This window comes from Microtus oregoni, unplaced genomic scaffold (genome assembly GCF_018167655.1).
Source record: "Microtus oregoni isolate MIOR12 unplaced genomic scaffold, Mior012 000016F_ref0000370, whole genome shotgun sequence".
Classification (NCBI taxonomy): Eukaryota; Metazoa; Chordata; class Mammalia; order Rodentia; family Cricetidae; genus Microtus; species Microtus oregoni.
Genome location: NW_024543075.1, coordinates 31784657 through 31806833, shown reverse-complemented (window position 1 = coordinate 31806833; position 22177 = coordinate 31784657). Strand labels below are relative to the sequence as shown.

General features: G+C 36.3%; 1 protein-coding gene across 5 annotated transcripts in view; it reads right to left on the bottom strand.

Moving 5' to 3' along the window:
• Btbd10 (BTB domain containing 10) overlaps positions 1-22177 on the bottom strand; it is a 54565-nt gene that overhangs the window by 9010 nt on the left and 23378 nt on the right. For all 5 annotated transcript variants that reach the window (XM_041667136.1, XM_041667138.1, XM_041667137.1 and 2 more), the window contains 5 exons: positions 9928-10124; positions 6625-6910; positions 3762-3864; positions 2831-2951; positions 318-515 (listed from right to left, as the gene is read on the bottom strand). In XM_041667136.1, coding sequence (XP_041523070.1) covers positions 318-515; positions 2831-2951; positions 3762-3864; positions 6625-6910; positions 9928-10124 — 905 coding nt within the window. The remainder of the gene's footprint in view (positions 1-317; positions 516-2830; positions 2952-3761; positions 3865-6624; positions 6911-9927; positions 10125-22177) is intronic.

Here is a 22177-nt window from a genome sequence, read left to right as displayed (position 1 = left end):
GTTTCTGTGCATGACAGGCAGGGGTGGGCACACTTTTCCTCCACAGGCCCAAACAGTGAATACTTGGGCTTTGTGAGCCATGCAATCTTTGTTGCAGCTATACAATTCTGCCATGATAGCACCAAAGCAGCCATAGGCAATACAAAAACTTTATTGATAAAACAGGCAATGGGCTGAATTTAACCAAGAGCTAGTTAGCTGGTTCCTGATATACGAGAAGAGTCTGATAAACTCTTTACCTGTCCTTTGATTACTATTAAAAGATAGAGGTAATCTATATGATGAATCAGGAAAGAGAAGCACGCCAAAATACTTACTTTGTGAATATTCCTCTCCCATCTGTGGTGGATACTCCTCATCCCAATCAACCACATCATCATCTGTAAGCACCACTATATGGCACTCTCGTTCCCCACTCTGGGCACTTGCTACCATGAGAGGGAGGATCATTTCTTCCAGATAGAATTCAAATTGTCTACGAGCACCATCATTTGATAACTCATGCATAAGGGCACCTGAAATGAAACCCACACAAATATCTTGACTTTTTTTTTTGATGCCTGATAAATGCAGACACAAAGAATAAAGAGAACAGCAGAGTAAGTCAGCATCTACTTTAGAATTTTACAACTGATATGCTGGTAATTCTTCAGCCATCATACTGTACCAAAAGAGTTCATATACAAAGTCAGAGACAAAAATGGGCAACAGCAAAGTGTGATAGATGACAGATGAAGGACCAGGGAGCAAGTGGGAGAGTGACAGGCAGAAGAGCAAAGAAGGTGTCTTAAGAGTCAGAGAAAGCATTAAGCGAGGTGCTCAGGTAATTTAGTAGTGAAACCTAATGACAGAGTTACCATTAAATTAGTATTGTTCATAATCTTCTAGTCAGCTCAATATTAGAAAAAAGAATATACTAAGAGTACAGATGATGGGGGCTGGATAGATGGCTCAGAGGTGAGGAGCACTAGTTGCTGGCTGCTCCTCCAGAGATCCTGAGTTCAATTCCTAGCAACCACATGGTGGCTCACAACCATCTGGAATAAGATCAGGTGCATACATGCAGAAAGAACACTGTACACATAATAAATACAGATTTTTTTAAAGGCTGTTTGCATTACCTTACCGAATAAACCTGTAACAGAGACACAGCTCCTGTAAGTGATTCACACTTAAAAAAAAAGTACAAATGGTGTGTACAAACGGGGCTGTGAGGAAGCTAAACATAAATACAAATGTACAAAATCAGTAACTTTCCTGTTTAAAATTTTTTTATTGTATTTTATGTTTATGAGTGTTTGCCTGCATGTATATGTGCACTGTGTGCATGCCTGGTGCCCACAGAGACCAGAAGGTGGTGCTGGTTCCCCTGGAACTGGAATTACAGATTTGTGAGCTACCATGTACATGTGGGATCTGAACCTGGGTTCTCCGCAAGAGTAACAAGTGCTCTTAATTGCTGAGCCATCTTCCCAGCCCCAGTATGATCTCTTACCAGTTTCTTCACATTTATTTCCTTTGGAGACAGGGTGTCTCGGGTAGTTCAAGGTGGCCTCAAACCCACCACAAAACCGGAGATGACTCTTGACTCTGACTCTCCTGCTCCTCTTTCTGGTGCTGGGGTTGCATTTCTGTTCCTGGGCTTTTGTACCTGCTATTTTTTGCTATTTTTTTTCTTTTCTTAAATGCATCCTCATTTAATTCCTAACAACTCTGCCAAGTACCAGTTTCCAATTAAGGAGTCTAAATATTCAACAAACTTTTTTTTTTTTGGTTTTTGGAGACAGGGTTTTCTCTGTAGCTTTGGAGCCTGTCTTGGAACTAGCTTTTGTAGACTAGACTGGCCTTGAACTCATAGAGATCCCCCTGTCTCTGCCTCTCAAATGCTGGGATTAAAAGCATGTGCCACCACTGCTCAGCTAAGAAAAAATATTTTTTGATTCAAGTATATATCTTCAGTATTCTTTTACATTTTTTGTAGGGTCACTTTTAATCTTTTAAAATTTTTTCTTAATAAAGTCTTTAAAAATATGTAAAATTTTGGTAATATATAGTAATCTACAAATAAAATTGTAAGTTATAAGTCTAGAAAGCCTTACTACACCTATTTTACATAAAGATTCTTATTTTGAATTCCATAACAAATCTTTAATAGGTCTTTAATAGTGATGATAATGAATAAGAAATGATTGCAGATATGAGTAATGTCATCACTTGATGGATAAAGGCAGGAGAACTAGGAGTTTAAGGCCATCCTCAAATACATATTGACATATTGAGTTTGAGACTAACACATACACACACCACATCTCCCCCCCCCCCACTCAAGTGTGCGCACAGTGATTATCAGCAAACTATGTCTGAAGGACAGGAGAACTAAAAATTCCAACTATGTGTGTATGTGCTGTAGGAATGCAATCTTTGGTTTCTAATGCCAAGTATACCTTGTTAGAATTATTTTAATCTCCCATAGTGCTCAAGATACTATCTTACATAGAGATAAAAAAAATTTAAAAAGACAAATTTTTAGATGATATATCTGACATCTCTGTAAAGTCACACTTTAGGAAAAGTCAAGGTTACTAAGTTAGGAAATATTAATAACAAATGATAGAGGAAACAGTCAAAGAGAAAATCTGAGTTCATTAAAAAATTATTACAGTTGAAAAAATACTAGAAAATAAAAGAGCTATCTAGATCTCTGTAGAGTTCAATAAATACTTTTTATAATACCAGGACACGTTATAATTGAACTAAACAAACATTTGAAGCCTACTTAAGCAAGACATGCAGGCTTCACGACACTGTTAAACACAAACTTCACACTTACTGAGATCTCTACATTTAATTGTACTGTATTCAAAAGAGATACAAAGGTAATCGCATGCTTCTCTCAGCTCAGGAATAGATATGCCATCAGGACAGCGGATGATTCCTGTCTTATAGTAATCCTGGAGGGAAAAACATTAGGAAAACTGTATCAGAGCACAAGTTAGTCCAAGCTCATTATCAAGGCTAGGTTGGTAGCACTGTCAAAGATAGTAGTAGTGCCCTAATACTTTAAATTATGGAATAAAGTTAGGTGGGAAATATGGCCTCTGTAATATTTGTATAAAAAGCCCTTAAAACAAAAAGACTTCAAAAAAAGAAAAACAGGCCAGGTGATGGTGGCGCACGCCTTTAATCCCAGCACTCTAGGAGGCAGAGGCAGGCGGGATCTTGAGTTCAAGGCCATCCTAGTCTATAGAGCAGAGCGAGTTCCAGGACAGCCAAGGCTATACAGAGAAACCCTGTCTTAAAAAAACAAACAAAAGACAAAAACAAAAGGAAAAAAGAAAGAGCAGAAAAACAACAAAAAACGAGCAACTGTAACAAGAACAAAGAAAAAATCAGTAAGATGATGTTTAAATGTTTGTAAATTTCCATAGTGCTAGTTTGGAGCAATAAATTATGGTTCAAGAAATCATAACTGACTTACTAAAGTAAGAGAATTAAGAGAAATAATACAACTTCAGAAACACTGTAACTTGACACCTGAAGTGGACTGCACAAAGAAAGGGCTCAGACTCATATCTTATCTTCCCAAGGCCATAAATTCACTTGCCTACATTATTTTATCCTTAAGTACTAACACAAATATGAATTAAAGTACATGTAAAGGAAAATAATAACCTATCTATCTGCAAGAAAAGAGCTAAATACTTACTGAGGATGGATCTTATGCCCAAATTATTAAACACATACAGGAAATACACACTCACCAAAATAGCTCGAAACACAGTAGAACCAATTCCTTCTGCCACCTCATACTCTCCCTTCTCATTGGGACGTGTAAAATTATGTTCTCGGCCGGATCCAAACATCCTATAATATTAAGTAAGATGCACATTAGTAGGATACTTAAAAAGGGAAAATCAGTTTCACATATATAAAAATAAAATATTTAAACATGTGTTATATAATTGTCTTAATAATAAAAAATCTACTTTGGCAAATGTTATAAAAAGAGCATGAAAGGTCTCTTATAGGAATAGTAGTATAGATTACCTTTAAAAATGATGAAATCAACAGCTAAAGATGTCGCCAAGTGGTAGGGCACCTGCCTTACATGCATAAGGACTTGGGTTCTATCTCCAGCACACACACAAAATACTATCCTCTTATGTAGGTACAGCAGCTCACATTTGCAACCTCATTAGAAGGCTGAGGCAGGAACACTGTCGCTACACACGGAATTCTAGGCCACCCTGAAACTCTACAGCAAGAACCTGATCATTGCCCCATCCCCCACCCCCCGCCAGATAGTAATAAAAATAAGAAAAACAATCATTCTAGAAAAAGGATGGTTTCTTTCTCTTTTTGGGTTTTTTGAGACAGGCTTTCTCTGTAGCTTTGGAGCCTGTCCTGGAACTAGCTCTTGTAGCCCAGGCTGGCCTCGAACTCAGAGATCCACCTGCCTCTGCCTCCCGAGTGCTGGGATTAAAGGCGTGCGCCACCACCACCAGGCTGAGAAAGGATGATTTCTATTCTGGGGGATTTATGATGAAAATACTGCTCATCATAAAGTTGTGGATATTAACAGGACATACAGCAAGTTAAACCGGAAAGAAATAGGATGATAGATGAAAGTTTGGGCTATTTCTCAAATTCCAAATGTAAGGAGTTCAACTCAAAATTCTTAGACTTGCAGCCTAGAATTTAAAAATAAGCAATTAAGTGCCAAGGTAAGAACAAAGAATGAGCCGGGCAAGCTGGCACATGCCTTTAATCCGAGCACTCTGATCTCTCTGAATTCAAAGGCCAACCCTCGTCTATACAGTGAGTTCCAGATCAGCCAGAGCTACACAGTAAGACCCTATCTCAAAACAAACAAACAAACAAACAAACAAACAAACAGAGAACAGAAGATGAAGAATAAAAAGTTCAATTAGTTCATGCTTTTAGTCCCAGCACTTGAGACGCAGACAGGTGAATCTCTGAGTTCAAGGCTAGCCTGGTCTACATTGAGTTTTCCAGGTCAGCTAGGGTTACACAGAGAAACCCTGTCTCAAAAAAGCGAAAGGGGAAAAGAAAACCCAGAAAAGTATAATTAAATGAGTAAAAAGCTCTTGGCCTTTATTTTAACATAAGTAAAAAACTAGAACTTTGTTTTCCAAAATACTATTGTTGGATCTTTCCTAGCAACTACTGAGAAAAAGAGTAGTTGCTTTTAAAACATTATTTTGCAATGAAACACTTCAAACAGTACTGAGAAAGAAAGAAAAAAAATTTAAATCATTAATTAAAAATAGTTGAGCCTCTGAATTTAACGATACCACTATTTCTAGAGTAAACAGTATTACTTCAAGTATTTTACCCAGCGGTTTAATTTAAATGGTTTATTCTTTTGTCTTAACAGAAATCCACGAAAAACAAAGATGTTTTATTTTAACATTTCCAAAAAGAATGCCAAGTGTTTTCCAGTTCCTATGAATATTTTCATCCCCAAAGATATGCTTTAGTCAACTGCCTGAACAGAAACTTCCACTGACTGAAAATTCTCAAGAATCAAATGTCATGCAATTTCCCCTCAAATGCTTGAACTTTTTACAAAAAGGAATGCTATTCTTTTCAGATTAATGTGAACACCCCCCCCAAAATCTTTAAAACAGCTAAAGCAGATCAAATACTTACTTTATTGTTTCAATTTTATGTAAAAAATAAAGTAGAACAATGTCAAGACATTATCCCAACAGCTTCGCTATCATCTACTAATGATACTGAAGCTACAGATTCGTGAAAATGCACATTCAAGTCCAAGGTCATTTAGAGAAATTTAGTTACTCAAACTGTATGCAATATCTCAAGACCGGCGTTTATTCTGTACTCTCTTTACTTCTATATCTCTCCTCTCTAGAACCCCTACAGCCATCACAGAAAAAAGAAAAGCTTCAAGTTTCTGCCTCATGTAAATGTCTATTTCATTTATGTCCTCCATTTTAGTTACAGACAAAAATAGTGCTCTTACACTGAAGTATTTGACCCTTATTTTAGGCATGTAGAAAAATCGATTCCACAGTCTAAACTCCTGACATGGTGGTTCCCACACTGGAGACTTGTACCTCTACTCAATTACACCCTATCTATTTCCAAAGACATACATCCACCCTGTCTTAAGTATCTACAACAAACTGACAATTCAAATTTACTTCACAGCTAATCAAACTGTTTTCCTTTAAACAAAGCTGATGGGTATCTTTCTACATCTAGTAACAGGTTTTAGGAACTTATTTTAGAAACATATCAATGCTAATCTAACCAAAATTCATCTAGTTAGATTCTATCAGATCAATTTGTGGAGATCCTTTAGTGTTCTCACTTTAATAACAAGTATATTTGCTACTGGTACTACAAAAGATCATTAGGAATAAAACCAAGTTCAAGCTTTGCTCTACCTACATTCTATTTGAAATAACTTAGACAAATAATTTAACTTCCAGAATACAGCTCTTTCATCTATAAAATAGGGATGCTCTATCCTTCTACACAGCAGAAAGTTTACTGAAAAACTTTATAATAACCACAAAAGGACTATATGAGAAGTGCTTTCGGATTAGTGACAGAATGAACAGCAACGAAACAAACCTGCCCAGCATCGTGTTTGGCTGTGCAGTGAAAATGGCCGGGTCCACGACAAATCTGGTGTTGTCTACTATCAATGTCACTCGCTCAGATGTCCTCACGCTCCGCGCACCTTCTTTCGCGTTCTCATACACAAACACCATCTCCCCGGATGTCTTACAGCTACCATCTGAGCTTGACTGACTGCTGTTTCTGCTGCTGCTCCCAGCACTGCTCATGGAGCCATTTGGGGACGCTCTTTGAGGACGAGGACTGCTTGGACGAGATGAACTATGATCTTTTTCTCGTTCTGAAACAAAAATGTTAAGGTCATACAAATTTTCTTTAAAAAGATTCAAGAACTGTATCTTCTAAAATGTCTGATATAGACAAGTTCTCTTAAACTGCTGCATTTCTGTTTTTCTATTTCAAATGCATTTTCAACAAAACCAAGAATAAAAATTAATTACAATTTTTTTTTTTTTGGACTTTTCGAGACAGGGTTTCTCCGTAGCTTTTGGTTCCTGTCCTGGAACTAGCTCTTGTAGACCAGGCTGGCCTCGAACTCACAGAGATCCGCCTGCCTCTGCCTTCCGAGTGCTGGGATTAAAGGCGTGCGCCACCACCGCCCGGCACAAAATTGTTTTCTAAGATATTTTAGCTAACTGATGTTGATCCAGCCAAATACCAGTTAAGGTAAATCATTTATTATTATCCCACTAAAAATATGTGAAAATTAAAATATTACAATTCAAATAAATACACATGAAAAACTAACAAGATTTACAAGAATTAAAATTATTTATAAGAATAAAAATGGCCGGGCGGTGGTGGCGCATGCCTTTAATCCCAGCACTCAGGAGGCAGAGGCAGGTGGATCTCTGTGAGGTCTTGGTCTACAAGAGCTAGTTCCAAGAAGACAGGCTCTAAAGCTACAGAGAAACCCTATCTCGGAAAACAAAACAAAACAAAACAAAAGAATAAAAATGAAAAATTAATAAGAATATCAATTTGAGAGTTGTTGTTTTCTTTTGGTTTTTGTTGTTGAGACAGAGTATTGCTATACTGCTACATAGCCCAGGCTGGTCTCAAACTCATGATCTTCTTGCCTCAGCTTTCAAAGTATTAAGATTACAAATGCCCCATATATAGCCTGAGAACAATTTTTTTTTAAAAATATTTATTTATTTATTTATTATGTATACAGTTTTCTTTCTGCGTGTATGCCTGAAGAGGGCACCAGACCTCATTACAGATGGTTGTGAGCAACCATGTGGTTGCTGGGAATTGAACTCAGGACCTTTGGAAGAGCAGGCAATGCTCTTAACCGCTGAGCCATCTCTCCAGCCCCCAAGAGAACAATTTAGAAACATAATTACTAAAAACAGTTAACATTTTTCAGAATGTGAAATATAAACTCCAGAAACACATTTTATTGATAATATCACGCTGAAGTCAGCAATTTTTCTCATAAAAAGAAGATCTGAAAAAGAAAAAATTAAGCAGGGGGAATAAGAAGTAAACAGACAAACAACAGCAACGAAAACCTTTAATGATTACCAAATAAAGTGAGTTTAGCAACTAATGGTATACTACTTTCTTTCTGCTTGTTTTAGACAGGATCTCATATAGACCCGTGTAGCTGAGGATGACCTTGCTCCTCCCCTAGTTCTACAGTAACAGGTCCGTACCACTCTCCTCAGCTGATACATTTTCTCTCCAGCCACACTTTTGCAGAATGAAGCAATGACACAAACTTTTTTAGACTTATAATTACTGTCAATTTTCATAGGCAGAAAATATTGTTAAATGTTCCAATATCCTATAAAAGGGAAATAAAAACCAAGATTTTATGGTAAGTTTTATTTAAAGGCTAGATCACTAAATTTTAAAGGTGACCTAAAAATGTACCTCTGTCTCATCAGTTTTAAGCAAATTCCTTCATGACTCAGGCTACTTAGAACACTCTGTACAGCATGCTGATTATATAATTAGCTTTGCTATAGCTCCAGAGCTATTCTGACACCCTCCTCCTTTAATTCCTGCATCCCCAAAGCAAAATTTACCCAGGTGATAAAATAATTATATTCTGTTGTTCTTTCTCAGACACTGAACGGAAGAGACCAATACTTCTGATCGTATCTGGCTTATAATATTAGCCTGTCTTCAAGGACCTACTTAGATACTGTCAACTTCTCTACCTAATAAAGCCTCACTTAAATGATTCTGATTTACAACAGATTATCAGAAACTACCAAATTTAGTAGTTGGGAGAGGGGCTTGCTGGGGATTAAAAGGGCCTTGCACACACTAAACTAGTACTCTACTACCATCAAGCTATATATATGTATGTGCATGTATGTGTATATATATACACACACATATATACATTGTACATATACATATATATACATACATATCCCCAGCCTAAATATGCCCCCACATACACAGCTGATGGAGATTGAGACCTGAAACAAGTGTATACTAAGCAACAATGATCACAGAAACTATGCCCCAGCCCTAAATCAAAGTTTTTTATTTATACCTTCCCTAGGGGGAAATTTTTAAAATCAACAATTTTATACTGCTTAGGCATGTTACATCAGAATAGTACTTTGTAGTCATACAGTGTGTTGTCCTGAGCTAATAATAATGTTCATACGAGTAAGAAGGAAGGAAAATAACCCCAAGTTATTAAGAAAGTAAACACACTTCTCTTTCTTCTATCTTTATTATTAAATTTGGAAGTTTGTCAAAAATCAAAATAAAGTCAAAACCCCACAATGGTTATTCTTTTACTTTATTTGTTGGCATGAGTAGCCAGCAAACCCTAGCAATAATTTACCTTACTACTATTTTGTTTTGTTTTTGTTTTGAGACAGGGTTTCTCTGTAGCTCTGGAGCCTGTCTTGGAACTCCCTTGTAGACCAGGCTGGCCTTAAACTCAGAGAGATCTGCCTGCCTCTGCCTCCCAAATGCTGGGATTAAAGGGACCTTACTACTATTTTATAATAAGCCACTATTTTGTGTATACATTTTTATCTAATGAGATACATATTAACTTAAAATTTTCTTTTAAAAGTTTGTATCACAGCTTCAAAGGCTTTTCATGTTACTTTTGTAAGATTGCTCCCAAACTGAAAAGTCACCTTTATGTTTGATTTAATAAACTATCTTTTCAATAAGAATAAAAAATCAGCTAAAATATAAATAACTGAATTATAACAAAGAAGTGAGCCTTGCTCAAGCATTATGCACAACTGAAAATCAACCCAACTGTAAAAAGGCAGATGACGAAAACTGGTGGGGTAAGATGATCTTACGTACCAACATGGTGCTGTCGTGTTGGTGAAGTCACATTTCGAATACAAGGAGTAAGCTGAGACTCTGCTCGCTCATGAGATGAATCTCGTGATCTGTCACTTGACCTTCGTCTATCTCTTGATCGCTCATGTCCTCCACTAGCACCATGCAGGCTCATTTTAGTGTGGTCGACTCCTCCCTTAGCAACACGTGAGGCAGTGCTGATAGGTTAGAAAAGAAAATTAAAATAAAGCCAAAAGAAAAAAGAGAGCACAAAGCCCTTTCAATAAAAACATGATTAACATATGACTGACATTTTAAGTACAAAAATCAAATGTTGTTTTTTGATTCTGAAATCTGATTTATTAATGTGAACCTTAGGTTTGACAAATTCTGGAGCAATGTGTTTATAAAAACTGTAATCAAATTCAAAGTTTTATAGATAAGAAAATTTAAAACCCAAAAAAGGTTAACTGACTTGTTTTGTACAGAGAGAGTCCTGCTATAGAGATCCAGCCTCTCCTACCACTCAGTACTGGTATCATAAGCATTTGCTACCTAACCTACTATGTATGGCATGAACTGACTTCTAAAAGTAGGCTTAATAACATGAAATATTCAGGTATTTAAATTTCTTTGTAAGGGAATCTTAGAAGGAGAGCACCACATTCTAAAACACTAATAAAAAAAAAAAAAAAAAAACAGGTTTGGGCAAAGTAACTGTTCTTACCAAGCAAGTCTCCAAGCAACCAAGATGAACTCATTTTTTAGAACTTCTTCAAATTTATTAATATTTTAATTTTTAAAAAGTACTTTACTTTCTGACTGTAGAAAGTCAGAGATTTAAAAATGTTTACTTGTTACATAGACTAAATTTTACTGAGAAGTAACTGAGAACATTATCATTTAGCTAAAATAGTCTAGTAAGAGAATTCACTGTCAGTATCATTAATTATGTACGCTACAGGCATAATAATGTGTTAAATGACAATTTAGCTAAGATCCAGTATTAACATCTGTTCTTATCTGTTTAAATGCCATAAAATGAAGCTCTAAAGCTTACTTGTGTAGTAATAATACATTGAGAAATGTAAACAAGCCATGTTATCCAACTTCCAAATGTAAAATAGTACATCACAAATATTTTATAACTACTAAATGAGAAGAATTAGAATCTCAAAATAAGAAGGCACTGCTAAAGTTAGGGGGCTGACAAGACGGTTTACTGACTAAGGGTACTCACTTGCTGCCAAGCCTAACAACTGAGTTTGAACTCAGGAACCTACAAGGTAGAAGGAGAGAATCATGCCCCACAAGCTGTTCTCTCACCTTCACATGTGAGCCCCACAAAAATACTACATAAATAAGTAGATAAATGTAATTTTAAAAATTTAGATTAGAGTTAGTCACTAATTCCTAAAAATATGTAAAATTTTAATAATTAAATGAAAACAAAAAATAAAAATTAACAATAAAAATACAATGCAGGTATAGAAAAGGCAATGGTAGTAATCACAGTCAGACTCAAGACCATTTTAGAAATATAGCATTTGGAAATGTTTATATGACAGTCACAGTTTAAGAAATAGTATAACGGGGGCTGGAGAGATGGCTCAGCGGTTAAGAGCATTGCCTGCTCTTCCAACTTCCAAAGGTCCTGAGTTCAATTCCCGGCAACCACATGGTGGCTCACAACCATCTGTAATGAGTTCTGGTGCCCTCTTCTGGCCTGCAGGCATATATGTAGAAAGAATATTGTATACATAATAAATAAATAAATATTTAAAAAAAAGAAATAGTATAACATATTTTAGAAGTAGATGGAACTCTTGATTTTACAGTAATAAAAGAGTTAGACCCAAACTTTCCTTTAATAGTTACATATTATTTTGAGTTATATAATATTCTGGAAACAGGCCCCTATAGGTTCTAAGATTCTATCCACTTTCTACAGTTGGTATTAGGAATAAACCAACAGAAAGGGTAGCAAAGCACTGGTCACAATGCACCTCTTAAAAGCAAGTTGTTAGTTGTTTAGTTACAACAGATGAGGACAGAAAAGTTCAAACTTCCAAGTTTGCTTTGTCATACAACACTAGCCAAGGTGGTAGTAATACTGTAAGCTGAGTCTTGATTCATGTTAATGTTCCCCTCTACATTACAATGTTTTCTTTTTACCAAAACCACACTGGTTAAAGTGTAATCTCACGATTCCAAAGGCAGATTTAAATCCTTTAGTGCTCAAGGTCACCTTTTGTTAGTTTATTAACTATACTGCTCCTCTGTTTTTTTTTTTTTTTTTTTTTTTTTGTGGTTTGTTTCACTAAGGAAATCAGTCACCACCCTGCTATAACAGAGATTGCCTGCAGAGAAGATAAGGCAGACTTAGTTACTCCTAGGGATATAAAATCAGTCTGTTAGCATTTGCAACCATGTTTCTCACAAGCCTTAAGAAGAAAAAAACTTTCCATTCTCATGTTCCTTCTAGAAAAAAAAGGGGAACAGTTATATTCTTAGAACATAACCGTTTTCTTCAAATAGAACCAAGAAATTCTACTACTGGAACAGGAATTTCAGAATTCCTGGCTGACTTCTGAAGTAGAAAAAAAGGAGTCTATATTAATAGAAAGATCACATATGGGGGTGGTGAACCCCCCAAAACCTCTATTATTCTCACTGCTAAGTTTTAATCATTTTGTACTACAAGAAAGCAAATTCCTGAATGTGATCTAGTAATTTCATAGACTGTCCAATCATAACTAAGGCTAAGCAAATACAGGCTAAATATTCAGTTGAATAAGGGCCAAGCAGACTAATTAATTAAAACGGTCTTTTTATAAGACATCATTTTTAGCTTAAAAAATTAGACACTGCTAAATGTTCTACTGAAATACTGCCTTAATTTCTAAACTCCTTAGATTTTAAGTAAATGCAAATGGTGTCATCACATTTTTTTATATGTCAAATAGCATGCACCTAGAATCAGCCTTCAGAAATCGGGTGTTACAAAAGACAAATTATGGTCTCCTCTATTTGATTAAATAATATTAAATCACCAAAACACTCTGAAGACAAAGCAATATATGCAGAATAAACAACAAGTTCACAGTGACAGCTCTGCTCTGGGCTGCATTTAAAAGAATGTGCTCTGTGTCACCTGAGACAGGTGAGAAAGAAAGTAGCTCATTCCAAGTACCTGCCTCTAGCAGTAGCAGGACTGCAGTTATTACCCTGTTCAACCAGCTACACAGAAGAGTGTAAAAAGCAAGATAAGCAGAGCTTGTGTATGGTGTGGGTCAAATTCAATATGACCTCCTGGATGGAATCCCCAAATGAAGAAAAGTGAAAAGAGAAAACGTGGAATAAACAACATCTGGATTTCTCCCAAATTTGATGAAAATTACAAAGTCACAGATATGCATAATAAGTTGCTTCGGTGGTTTGGAAAATGAACCCCAAAGGAAATGGCACTACTAGGAGATACAGTTTTGTTGGAGTAGGTGAGGCCTTATTGGAGGGAATATGCCACTGTGGGAGTGGGCTCTGAGGTCTCATATATGCTCAAGCTATGCCCAGAATACAGTTCACTACCTGTTGTCTGTGGATCAAGATACAGAACTCGCAGCTCTTCCTCCATTACCATGCCTGCCTGCATACCACCATGCTTCTGGCCATGATGATAATGGACCAAACCTCTGAAACTGTAAGCACCATAATTAAATGCTTTTCTTAGTAAGAGTTGTTGTGGTCATGGTGTCTACTCACAGCAAAAGAAACCCTAACTACAACAGTTGCCTATATACTTTAAAGAAACCCTAACTACAACAGTTGCCTATATACTTTTAAGAAACCCTAACTACAACAGTCGCCTATATATAGTAGGTTCTTGGTGGTCCAGAACAAAACTATCTTTCAAAAACAAAAAAGACAAAAAAGAAAATTGATCATGAGTCTATCTATCCAAAAGGTAAAAGGAAACAATTCCAGTAGAAGAAAAAATAATGCCAGATAATAATATGTATCTACACAAGGAATGAGGGACCCTGAAAAGAGTAACTAACTGCAAGGGAAAAGTGTTGTTTTTCTTACTGTTTTGTTCTTCTTAAAAAATTAGCTTAAACAATAACTGCAACAATATTACATGAGTGCAATAAAACAAAATTTGGGATTGGAGAGACCAGCACACTCTTGAGGCTTTATACTACATAAGAAGTGACAGTGCTGGAAGGTGTATTAAAGATAGTGTACTGGAAGAGCTAAAGTAACCATTCACTCAAGACAGAATTTTAGTTAAAATGTTAAAAACTGAAATAAAATGAACATACACACACACACACACAATTATTTGGGGCTATCACAATGGCTCAGTGGGTAACAGCATTTTGCTGTGTAAGCATGAGGACCTAAATTTAGATCCCCAGCATCCATGTAGTAAAAGGCAAACACAGCAATGTGTCTACAACCTCAGGGATGGGAGGAGGGGTAGTTCTCAAAGCTCTCTGGCCAATCAGGTTCAGTGCCAAGATCTTATCTCAAAAAACAAGGCAGAGAGTGATAGGAAGATGGCCAACATTAATCTCGAGCCTCTACATGCCTGTGTGTGCAAACACACACAAAATTCACACAAATATACACGCCAGTTGATCCAAAAGACAAGAAAAAGTCAGGAAGATGGGAGGAAAACTGGAATAAATGGAAGATAACAGACTCACATACGAGTGGTCTCGACCACTTACATGCAAACAATCAACACAGATTGGACACAGAACCAAACCTAGCTATCCCACCTACAAGAAACACACATTAAATATGATGGTACAGAGAGATTAAATATAAAAGGATGAAGAAACACATGAGGCTATCATCAGTACAATGACAGACAATGGTGGTCATTGTAATAGCAATGCAGAGCTCAAAGACTAAGTTCTTTCATAAGAAAAGGGGATAAATTCATTAAGAACACATAACTCAAATGTTTTTCTGCCTCAAATTATATAAATCAAAAACTGGTGAAATGAGAACAGACAGCCTCACAATTACTAGCGATTATAACACCGTTATATTATTTTTATATTTACTTACTTGATTAGTTATGTATTATGGTCATAAGAATTAAACTCAGACTCATGTATAAGTTCACATTTAACCTGTACTCTCAGGTCTACTGAAATACTTAGAAGAGGAAGCAGACACAAATCTATTAATGTGATTGTAATAACACTATCAATTGATCTGACCTATCTTATAGAACACGTTATAGAATAATAGCAGGAAAATCATACTTTTTATGTGCATGCAAACATTTACAATAACAAACCATATTCTAGGCAATAAATCAAATCTCAATAAACTTAAAAGAACTTAATCATACAAAGTATTTCCTGACTACAACAGATTAAATTAAAACTGAAAAAATTAAGAAAATAAAGATTCAGAAATTAAATAAACATCTTTATTTAAAAAGGAGTGAAAAGAGAAATTTTAAAATTCCAAACACAAAGAAACTAAAACTCACCCATCATGTCAAAAATCTGTGCTATGGCATGATACCATACTAGTAGGGGCCAAACTTAACACTGACTCTTGTAGCAGAAAGAACAGTCTAAGAAAATGACCTTCGTTTATATCTCAAGAAATAGAAAAATTGGATCCAAAGAAAAGTAGAAAAAACTAACAGAGCAGAGTGAAAACAGTAAAGTTAGAAAAGAGAGGAACAAGCAGGAAAACTAAAGGAAGCAAAGCTTAGAGGATCCTAGTCACTTAGGAAAAAGACCAAGAAAGCAGGCACAAATGGCTACAGTTAGCAATGGTGTGTTCAAAGTCGACTGAAATTCAAACAACAGTTCGTAGTAGTAGTAGTAGTAGTAGTAGTAGTAGTAGTAGTAATAATAATAATAATAATGGTAACAGTAATAACAGTCATTCCAAAAAATTACAAGCCTACCACAGTTCACTCAAGAATGCAGATTTGCTGAATGGCTCCATATAGATTAGAAAAATTGGATTTATAATTTAAAACATTCCTTCAAAAAAACCCTCCAGTTCCAGATGAACATTTCAAACATAAATAATACCAACCCTATGCAACTCTCACATAAAACTGAAAAGACAGAATTTCCCAACTCATTCTATGAGGTCAGCATTATTCCAGTAAAAGCAAAAAGAATCTCAAAAAAACTAACTATAAACAGACAAATATTCTAAGTGTTTTTGATAGTTATAGCAATACATGAAGATATAATAATTCCACCAATTAAATGCAATTTATCTAAAAACCCAGAACTGGTTAATAGCCTTATTAATTATTGAGGAAAATAACATTTATCTCAATATATAAAGAAAATACATTTGGCAAAATGCAAATCTACTCTTGATTTAAATATAAAATACAAACCAAACCAAACCAAAACCTTAGCATTTCATCAAGCAGATAAAGAGTATCTATAAAATATTAAAGTATATTCAAAATACTCTGCCTAGGAAGAGAGAAACAAAATCAAGGGCTTCTTATACTCAATGTGTTGCTAAAATGCTGTAGTCTGGATCTCAGTGTCTGCCAGGGGTCCACATCTTGAATGCTTTGATCACTGGCCTGTGTACTATAGATATCTGCTGGGGGGTTGCTAATTTAAGAAAGTATTGAGGGCATACTGGGGATATGCTCTTGAAAGAGAATTTGGAAGCCTGGTCCTTCCTTCTCTTTTTAGTGCTCTGGCGTCATGTGTAAGGAGTCTCTCTCTCACCGTGCACTATGGAAACATGTAATGTTGCCACAGATGCAGAACAACAGGGCCAGGCAGTGTGCACTGAACCTCTGAAACTGAGAGTCAAAAAGACATGGTCTCTTTAGAAACTGATTATCTCACGTAGAAAGCATTCAGAATGGTAAAGTGGTAATCCATCTTTATCCTCAAGACCACATGATCATCTATAGTAGATCTTATTCAAACGCTATCACAACCAAATGAGCTAAGCACAGGTGCAAAATACTAGATCTCTATTTTAAAATCAAGTCTATTCCTATATTCAATAAAAAAAAGCATTCTAAAATTGAAAATTTTAGAAAGCAATTTATTCATTCAAACATCCAAAACATGACATACTTTCATGAATCAGAAGACTTAATACTGTTACAGTATTACTTCTTTGTATGCTGACCCCATGGATACAAACAATTCCAATTAAAATACCATACAGTGTCTTGTTTTTTAATTTTATGTGTATGGGTATTTTGCCTGCATGTATGTCTATGTACCATATGCATGCCTGGTGCCTCTGGAGGCCAGAGGAGACTGGATCCCTTGGAACTGGAGTTACAGATGGTTGTGAGTGGCCATGTGGGTGCTGGGAACTGAACTCAGGTTCTGTGGGAGAGCAGCCGGTGTTCTTAACCACTGAATCATTGCTCCAGTCCCATTAAGCCGAGTAGTTATTTGAAAAGAGACAAACTATTTTGAAATTTGTAAGGAGGAAAAAGGGGGTAGAGCTCAATGGCATGCCTGTTTGACATGCATAAGGTTCTGGATTTGATCCTGAGTGCACACAGGGAATGCAAAGTGACTAGAATGATTTAAATCACTAATAAAAAAGGAGAGTTATAAGACTGACAACTTGACTCCAAGACTTATTTGTAAAAATCACAGTGGGGGGGCTGGAGAGATGGCTCAGTGGTTAAGAGCATTGCCTGTTCTTCCAAAGGTTCTAAATTCAATTCCCAGCAACTGCATGGTGGCTCACAACCATCTGCAATGAGATCTGGTGCCCTCTTCTGGCCTGCAGGCATACATGCAGACAGAATACTGAGAATACTGTATACATAATAAATAAATAAATAAATAAATAAATCACACTTAAGAATACAATGTAGTATAGGCATCATGACAGACAAGTAAAATAATCGACCAGAAAAGAACCTACATACATTTATATAGACAATTTCAACAGCATTCAAAAGTAATAAAGGAAGAAAGTGTATTTTATCAAATGGTACTGGAACAGATAAGCAATGGACATTTGACTTCTAGAACTGGAAAGAGCAACAGGATTCTGGTCTGGTCAGTAGCTCACATTATACACAAGAGTTAACTCAAAATGGATCACATACATAAACATAAAACTTTAGAAATAAAAAGCAAAATCTGTATAAGAATAAAGTGATAATTGACCATTAAAATAAAAAATTTTGTTCTTCAAAAATCACCATTAAAGAACAACAAAAAGGCACTGATGAGAGAAAATAATTCTCGGTTCTAAAGGACTTATACATATATTAAACTTCCAAAATAACAGAAAAAAATACAAATATAGATAAAATGAAGTATATAAAACTATACTTCACTAACAGATTCAACGTAATGCCCATCAAAATTACAGCAAAATTCTTCAAGGACCTCAAAAGAACGGTACTCAACTTCATATGGAAAAGCAAAAAACCCAGGATAGTCAAAACAATCCTGTACAATAAAAGAACTTCTGGAGGCATCACAATCCCTGACTTCAAACTTTACTACAGAACTACAATACTGAAAACAGCCGGGTATTGACATAAGAACAGACAGGAGGACCACTGAAACCGAATATATCAATCCACACATCTTCAAACACCTGATTTTTGACAAAGAAGCAAAAAATATCAAATGGAAAAAAGAAAACATATTTAACAAGTGGTTCTGGCATAACTGGATATCAACATATAGAAGAATGAATATAGACCCATATCTATCACCATGTACAAAACTCAAGTCCAAATGGATCAAATACCTCAACATAAAGCTGGCCACACTGAACCTTACAGAAGAGAAAGTGGGAAATACACTTGAACGCATTGGCAAAGGAGACCACTTCCTAAATATAACCCCAGCAGCACAGACACTGAGAGAAACAATAAATGGGACCTCCTGAAACTGAAAAACTTCTATAAAGTAAAGGACATGGTCAAGAAGACAAAACAACAGCCTACAGAATGGGAAAAGATCTTCACTAACTCCACATCACACAGAGGTCTGATCTCCAAAATAAAAAAAAATAAATAAAAAAATAAAAAAAATACTCAAGAAATTGGTTACCATAATCCAATAAAAAAAAAATGGAGTACAGACCTAAACAGAGAACTCTCAACAGAGGAATCTAAAATGGCTGAAAGACACTTAAGGAAATGTTCAACATCCTTAGTTGATGTGGGAAGGTCATGTCAATCTGTTGATTTCATTGGTTAATAAATAAACTGCCTTGGCCCATTTGATAGGCCAGCCCTTAGGTGGGTGGAGTAGACAGAACAGAATGCTGGGAAGAAGGGAAGTGAGCTCAGACGCCTCCAGGGCAGACGCGATGAAGCTCCAGTCCAAGATGGACGTACACTAGAATCTTTCCCGGTAAGACACCACATCGAGGTGCTACATAGATTATTAAAAATGGGTTAAGCAAGATATGAGAGTTAGCCAAGAAGAGGCTAGATATAATGGGCCAGGCAGTGTTTAAAAGAATACAGTTTCCGTGTAATTATTTCGGGGCATAAGCTAGCCAGGCGGCCGGGAGCTGGGTGGCAGAAACACAGCCCGCTGCTCCATTCAACACTTAATCATCAGAGAAATGCAAATCGAAACAACTCTGAGATTCCATCTTACACCTGTAAGAATGGCCAAAATCAAAAACACTGACGACAACTTATGCTGGAGAGGTTGTGGGGTAAAGGGAACACTTCTGCATTGCTGGTGGGTACAACCCCTTTGGATGTCATTGTGGTTATTTTTCAGCAAATTAGGAAACCACCTTCCTCAAGACCCAGTAATATACCACTTTTGGGTATATATACAAAGGATGCTCAATCATGCCGCAAGGACATGTGCTCAACTATGTTCATAGCAGTTTTGTTTGTCATAGTCAGAACTGGAAACAACCTAAATGCCCCTCGATCAAAGGATGGATAAGAAAAATGTGGTACATTTACACAATGGAGTACTACACAGCAGAAAAAAATAACAATAGCTTGAATTTTGCAGGAAAATGGATGGAGCTAGAAAACATTATTTTGAGTGAGGTAACCCAGACACAGAAAGACAATTATCACATGTACTCACTCATAGGTGGTTTTAAAACATAAAGCAAAGAAAGCCAGCCTACAAACCACAATCCCAGAGAACTTAGACAACAATGTAGACCCTAAGAGAGACTTACATAGATCTAATCTACATGGGAAGTAGAAAGTAGAAAAAGACAAGATCTCCTGAGTAAATTGGGAGCATGGGGACCTTGGGGGAGGGTTGAAGAGGGATGGAAGAGGCAAGGAGGGGAGCAGAGAAAAATGTAGAGCTCAATAAATATCAATAAAAAATTTAACTTGCATATACAAATATTTTTCTAAGTTTTATATATAACCACTCAAAATTAGAAACTACTGAATGTCCGTGAGCAGGTAGGCAAACTTTTGTGGTATATACCTACAGATGATAAAACTCATTAAACATAAATATTCTTCACAAGTTATACAACTCACAGAAGGAGTAAATCTCAAAACAACTATGTCATCTCAAAAAGGCAGACACAATCAAATACATAAAATTCTAGGAAATACAGACAGTGGTTAGAGTTAGAAGACAGCTTGGTGGATGCACGAACATAAAGGGCAGCAACTGAGAAAAGGGGACTCAGGAAACTTTTGGATGTAAAAATAGCATGCTGGGTGGTGGTAGCACACGCCTTTAATCTCAGCACTCAGGAGGCAGAGGCAGGTGGATCTCTGTGAGTTCGAGACCAGCCTGGTCTACAGAGCTAGTTCCAGGACAGGCTCCAAAGCCACAGAGAAACCCTGTCTCGAATAAAAAAAAAACAAAAACAAAAACAAAAAAAAACATTACACTCATGGTGTTTGAGGCTTTATGAGTGTATAAAATATCTAAATTTATCAAACTGTACACCAAAATTGGCTTTTTGGCCACACAACGTGCTTGAGACTACCATACCAGGAAACCAGTGCTGAGCCACGCTCATTATACGTAACGAATTTCAATTCAGTTTTTCTTTTCGTAATAGTCTTTTCCTTCCATAGCTTTCTCGCTGGCTCACGTTAAAGATTTCCCCACTAGCCGACATAGACTCTTACACACAGGTGTATAGTTTATGGTCTCAGAAACCAACAACAGATTAAAAACAGATACAAAAGCAACTGATCACTAACTATAGAGCTCACAGACCAACACTATCCAATAAAGCTATGACAAACACCCACATCAGATTCCTCAATCAAGAACTCTTCCACATCACAATGTTTTATCAATAAGGAACCATTAACTTCTACTACCTCTTGTTATGTAAATAAACCAACTTTAAATAAAGTCAACCAAAATATCTACCTGCATTTAAAATTTTACAACTTTACCTACAATGCTGCTTATTTCTTTATGTAATACTAATTTATTACTTAATTACAAATGGCTCAGTTTTGTATAATAAAACCATAAATTCCTACAATAGAACTGTCATATAAAAGTCATGCATAATGTTTTAAAAATCTTAACTCTAACCGGGCGATGGTGGTACACGCCTTTAATCCCAACACTAGGGAGGCAGAGGCAGGTAGACCTCTGTGAGTTCGAGGCCAGCCTGGGCTCCAAGAGCTAGTTCCAGGATAGGCTCCAAAGCTACAGAGAACCCCTGTGTCAAAAACACCAAAAAAATAAAAAAAATCCAGCTCTAAACACTGCTTTGAGGATTACGACACTAACCATGACGTTTCCTGAAGAGATAATATGCCAGGGTACAGCCACACTATGGGCTATCACTCTTAAATAAAAAGGTATAATAAACTACTAATACGCCTAACTTTGTGAATGAATCTCAAGTGCATTATGTTGTATGAAGAAACAAAGAACCAAAAGTTTATCCGATTGTACTTAGTAAATGGCTTTAAAATGACAATGACGTAGAAACAACTCATGGCTTGACAAAGGTAGAGTTGGTAAATTTTTCAGTGATGATGTCACAGTTCTATCCTCAGTGGTGGTGGGGAAATCACATATTAGAGAATAGTAATGAACTTTTACAATTCAGAATTGTCTTGGTAAGTTTTCTACTGTCATGTCAAACACCATGAACAAGGCAGCCTACGACAGAAAGCATTTAATTGGAGCTCAGGGTTTAAAAGGGTTAGAGTCTGTGACCATCATGGTGGGAGAACATGTCAGCCAGCATACATTCATGGTGCTGAAGCAGTAGTTAATAGCTTACAACTGATCCAGGCAGAAAGAAAGAGAGAGAAACTAACTGAGGATGGCGTGGG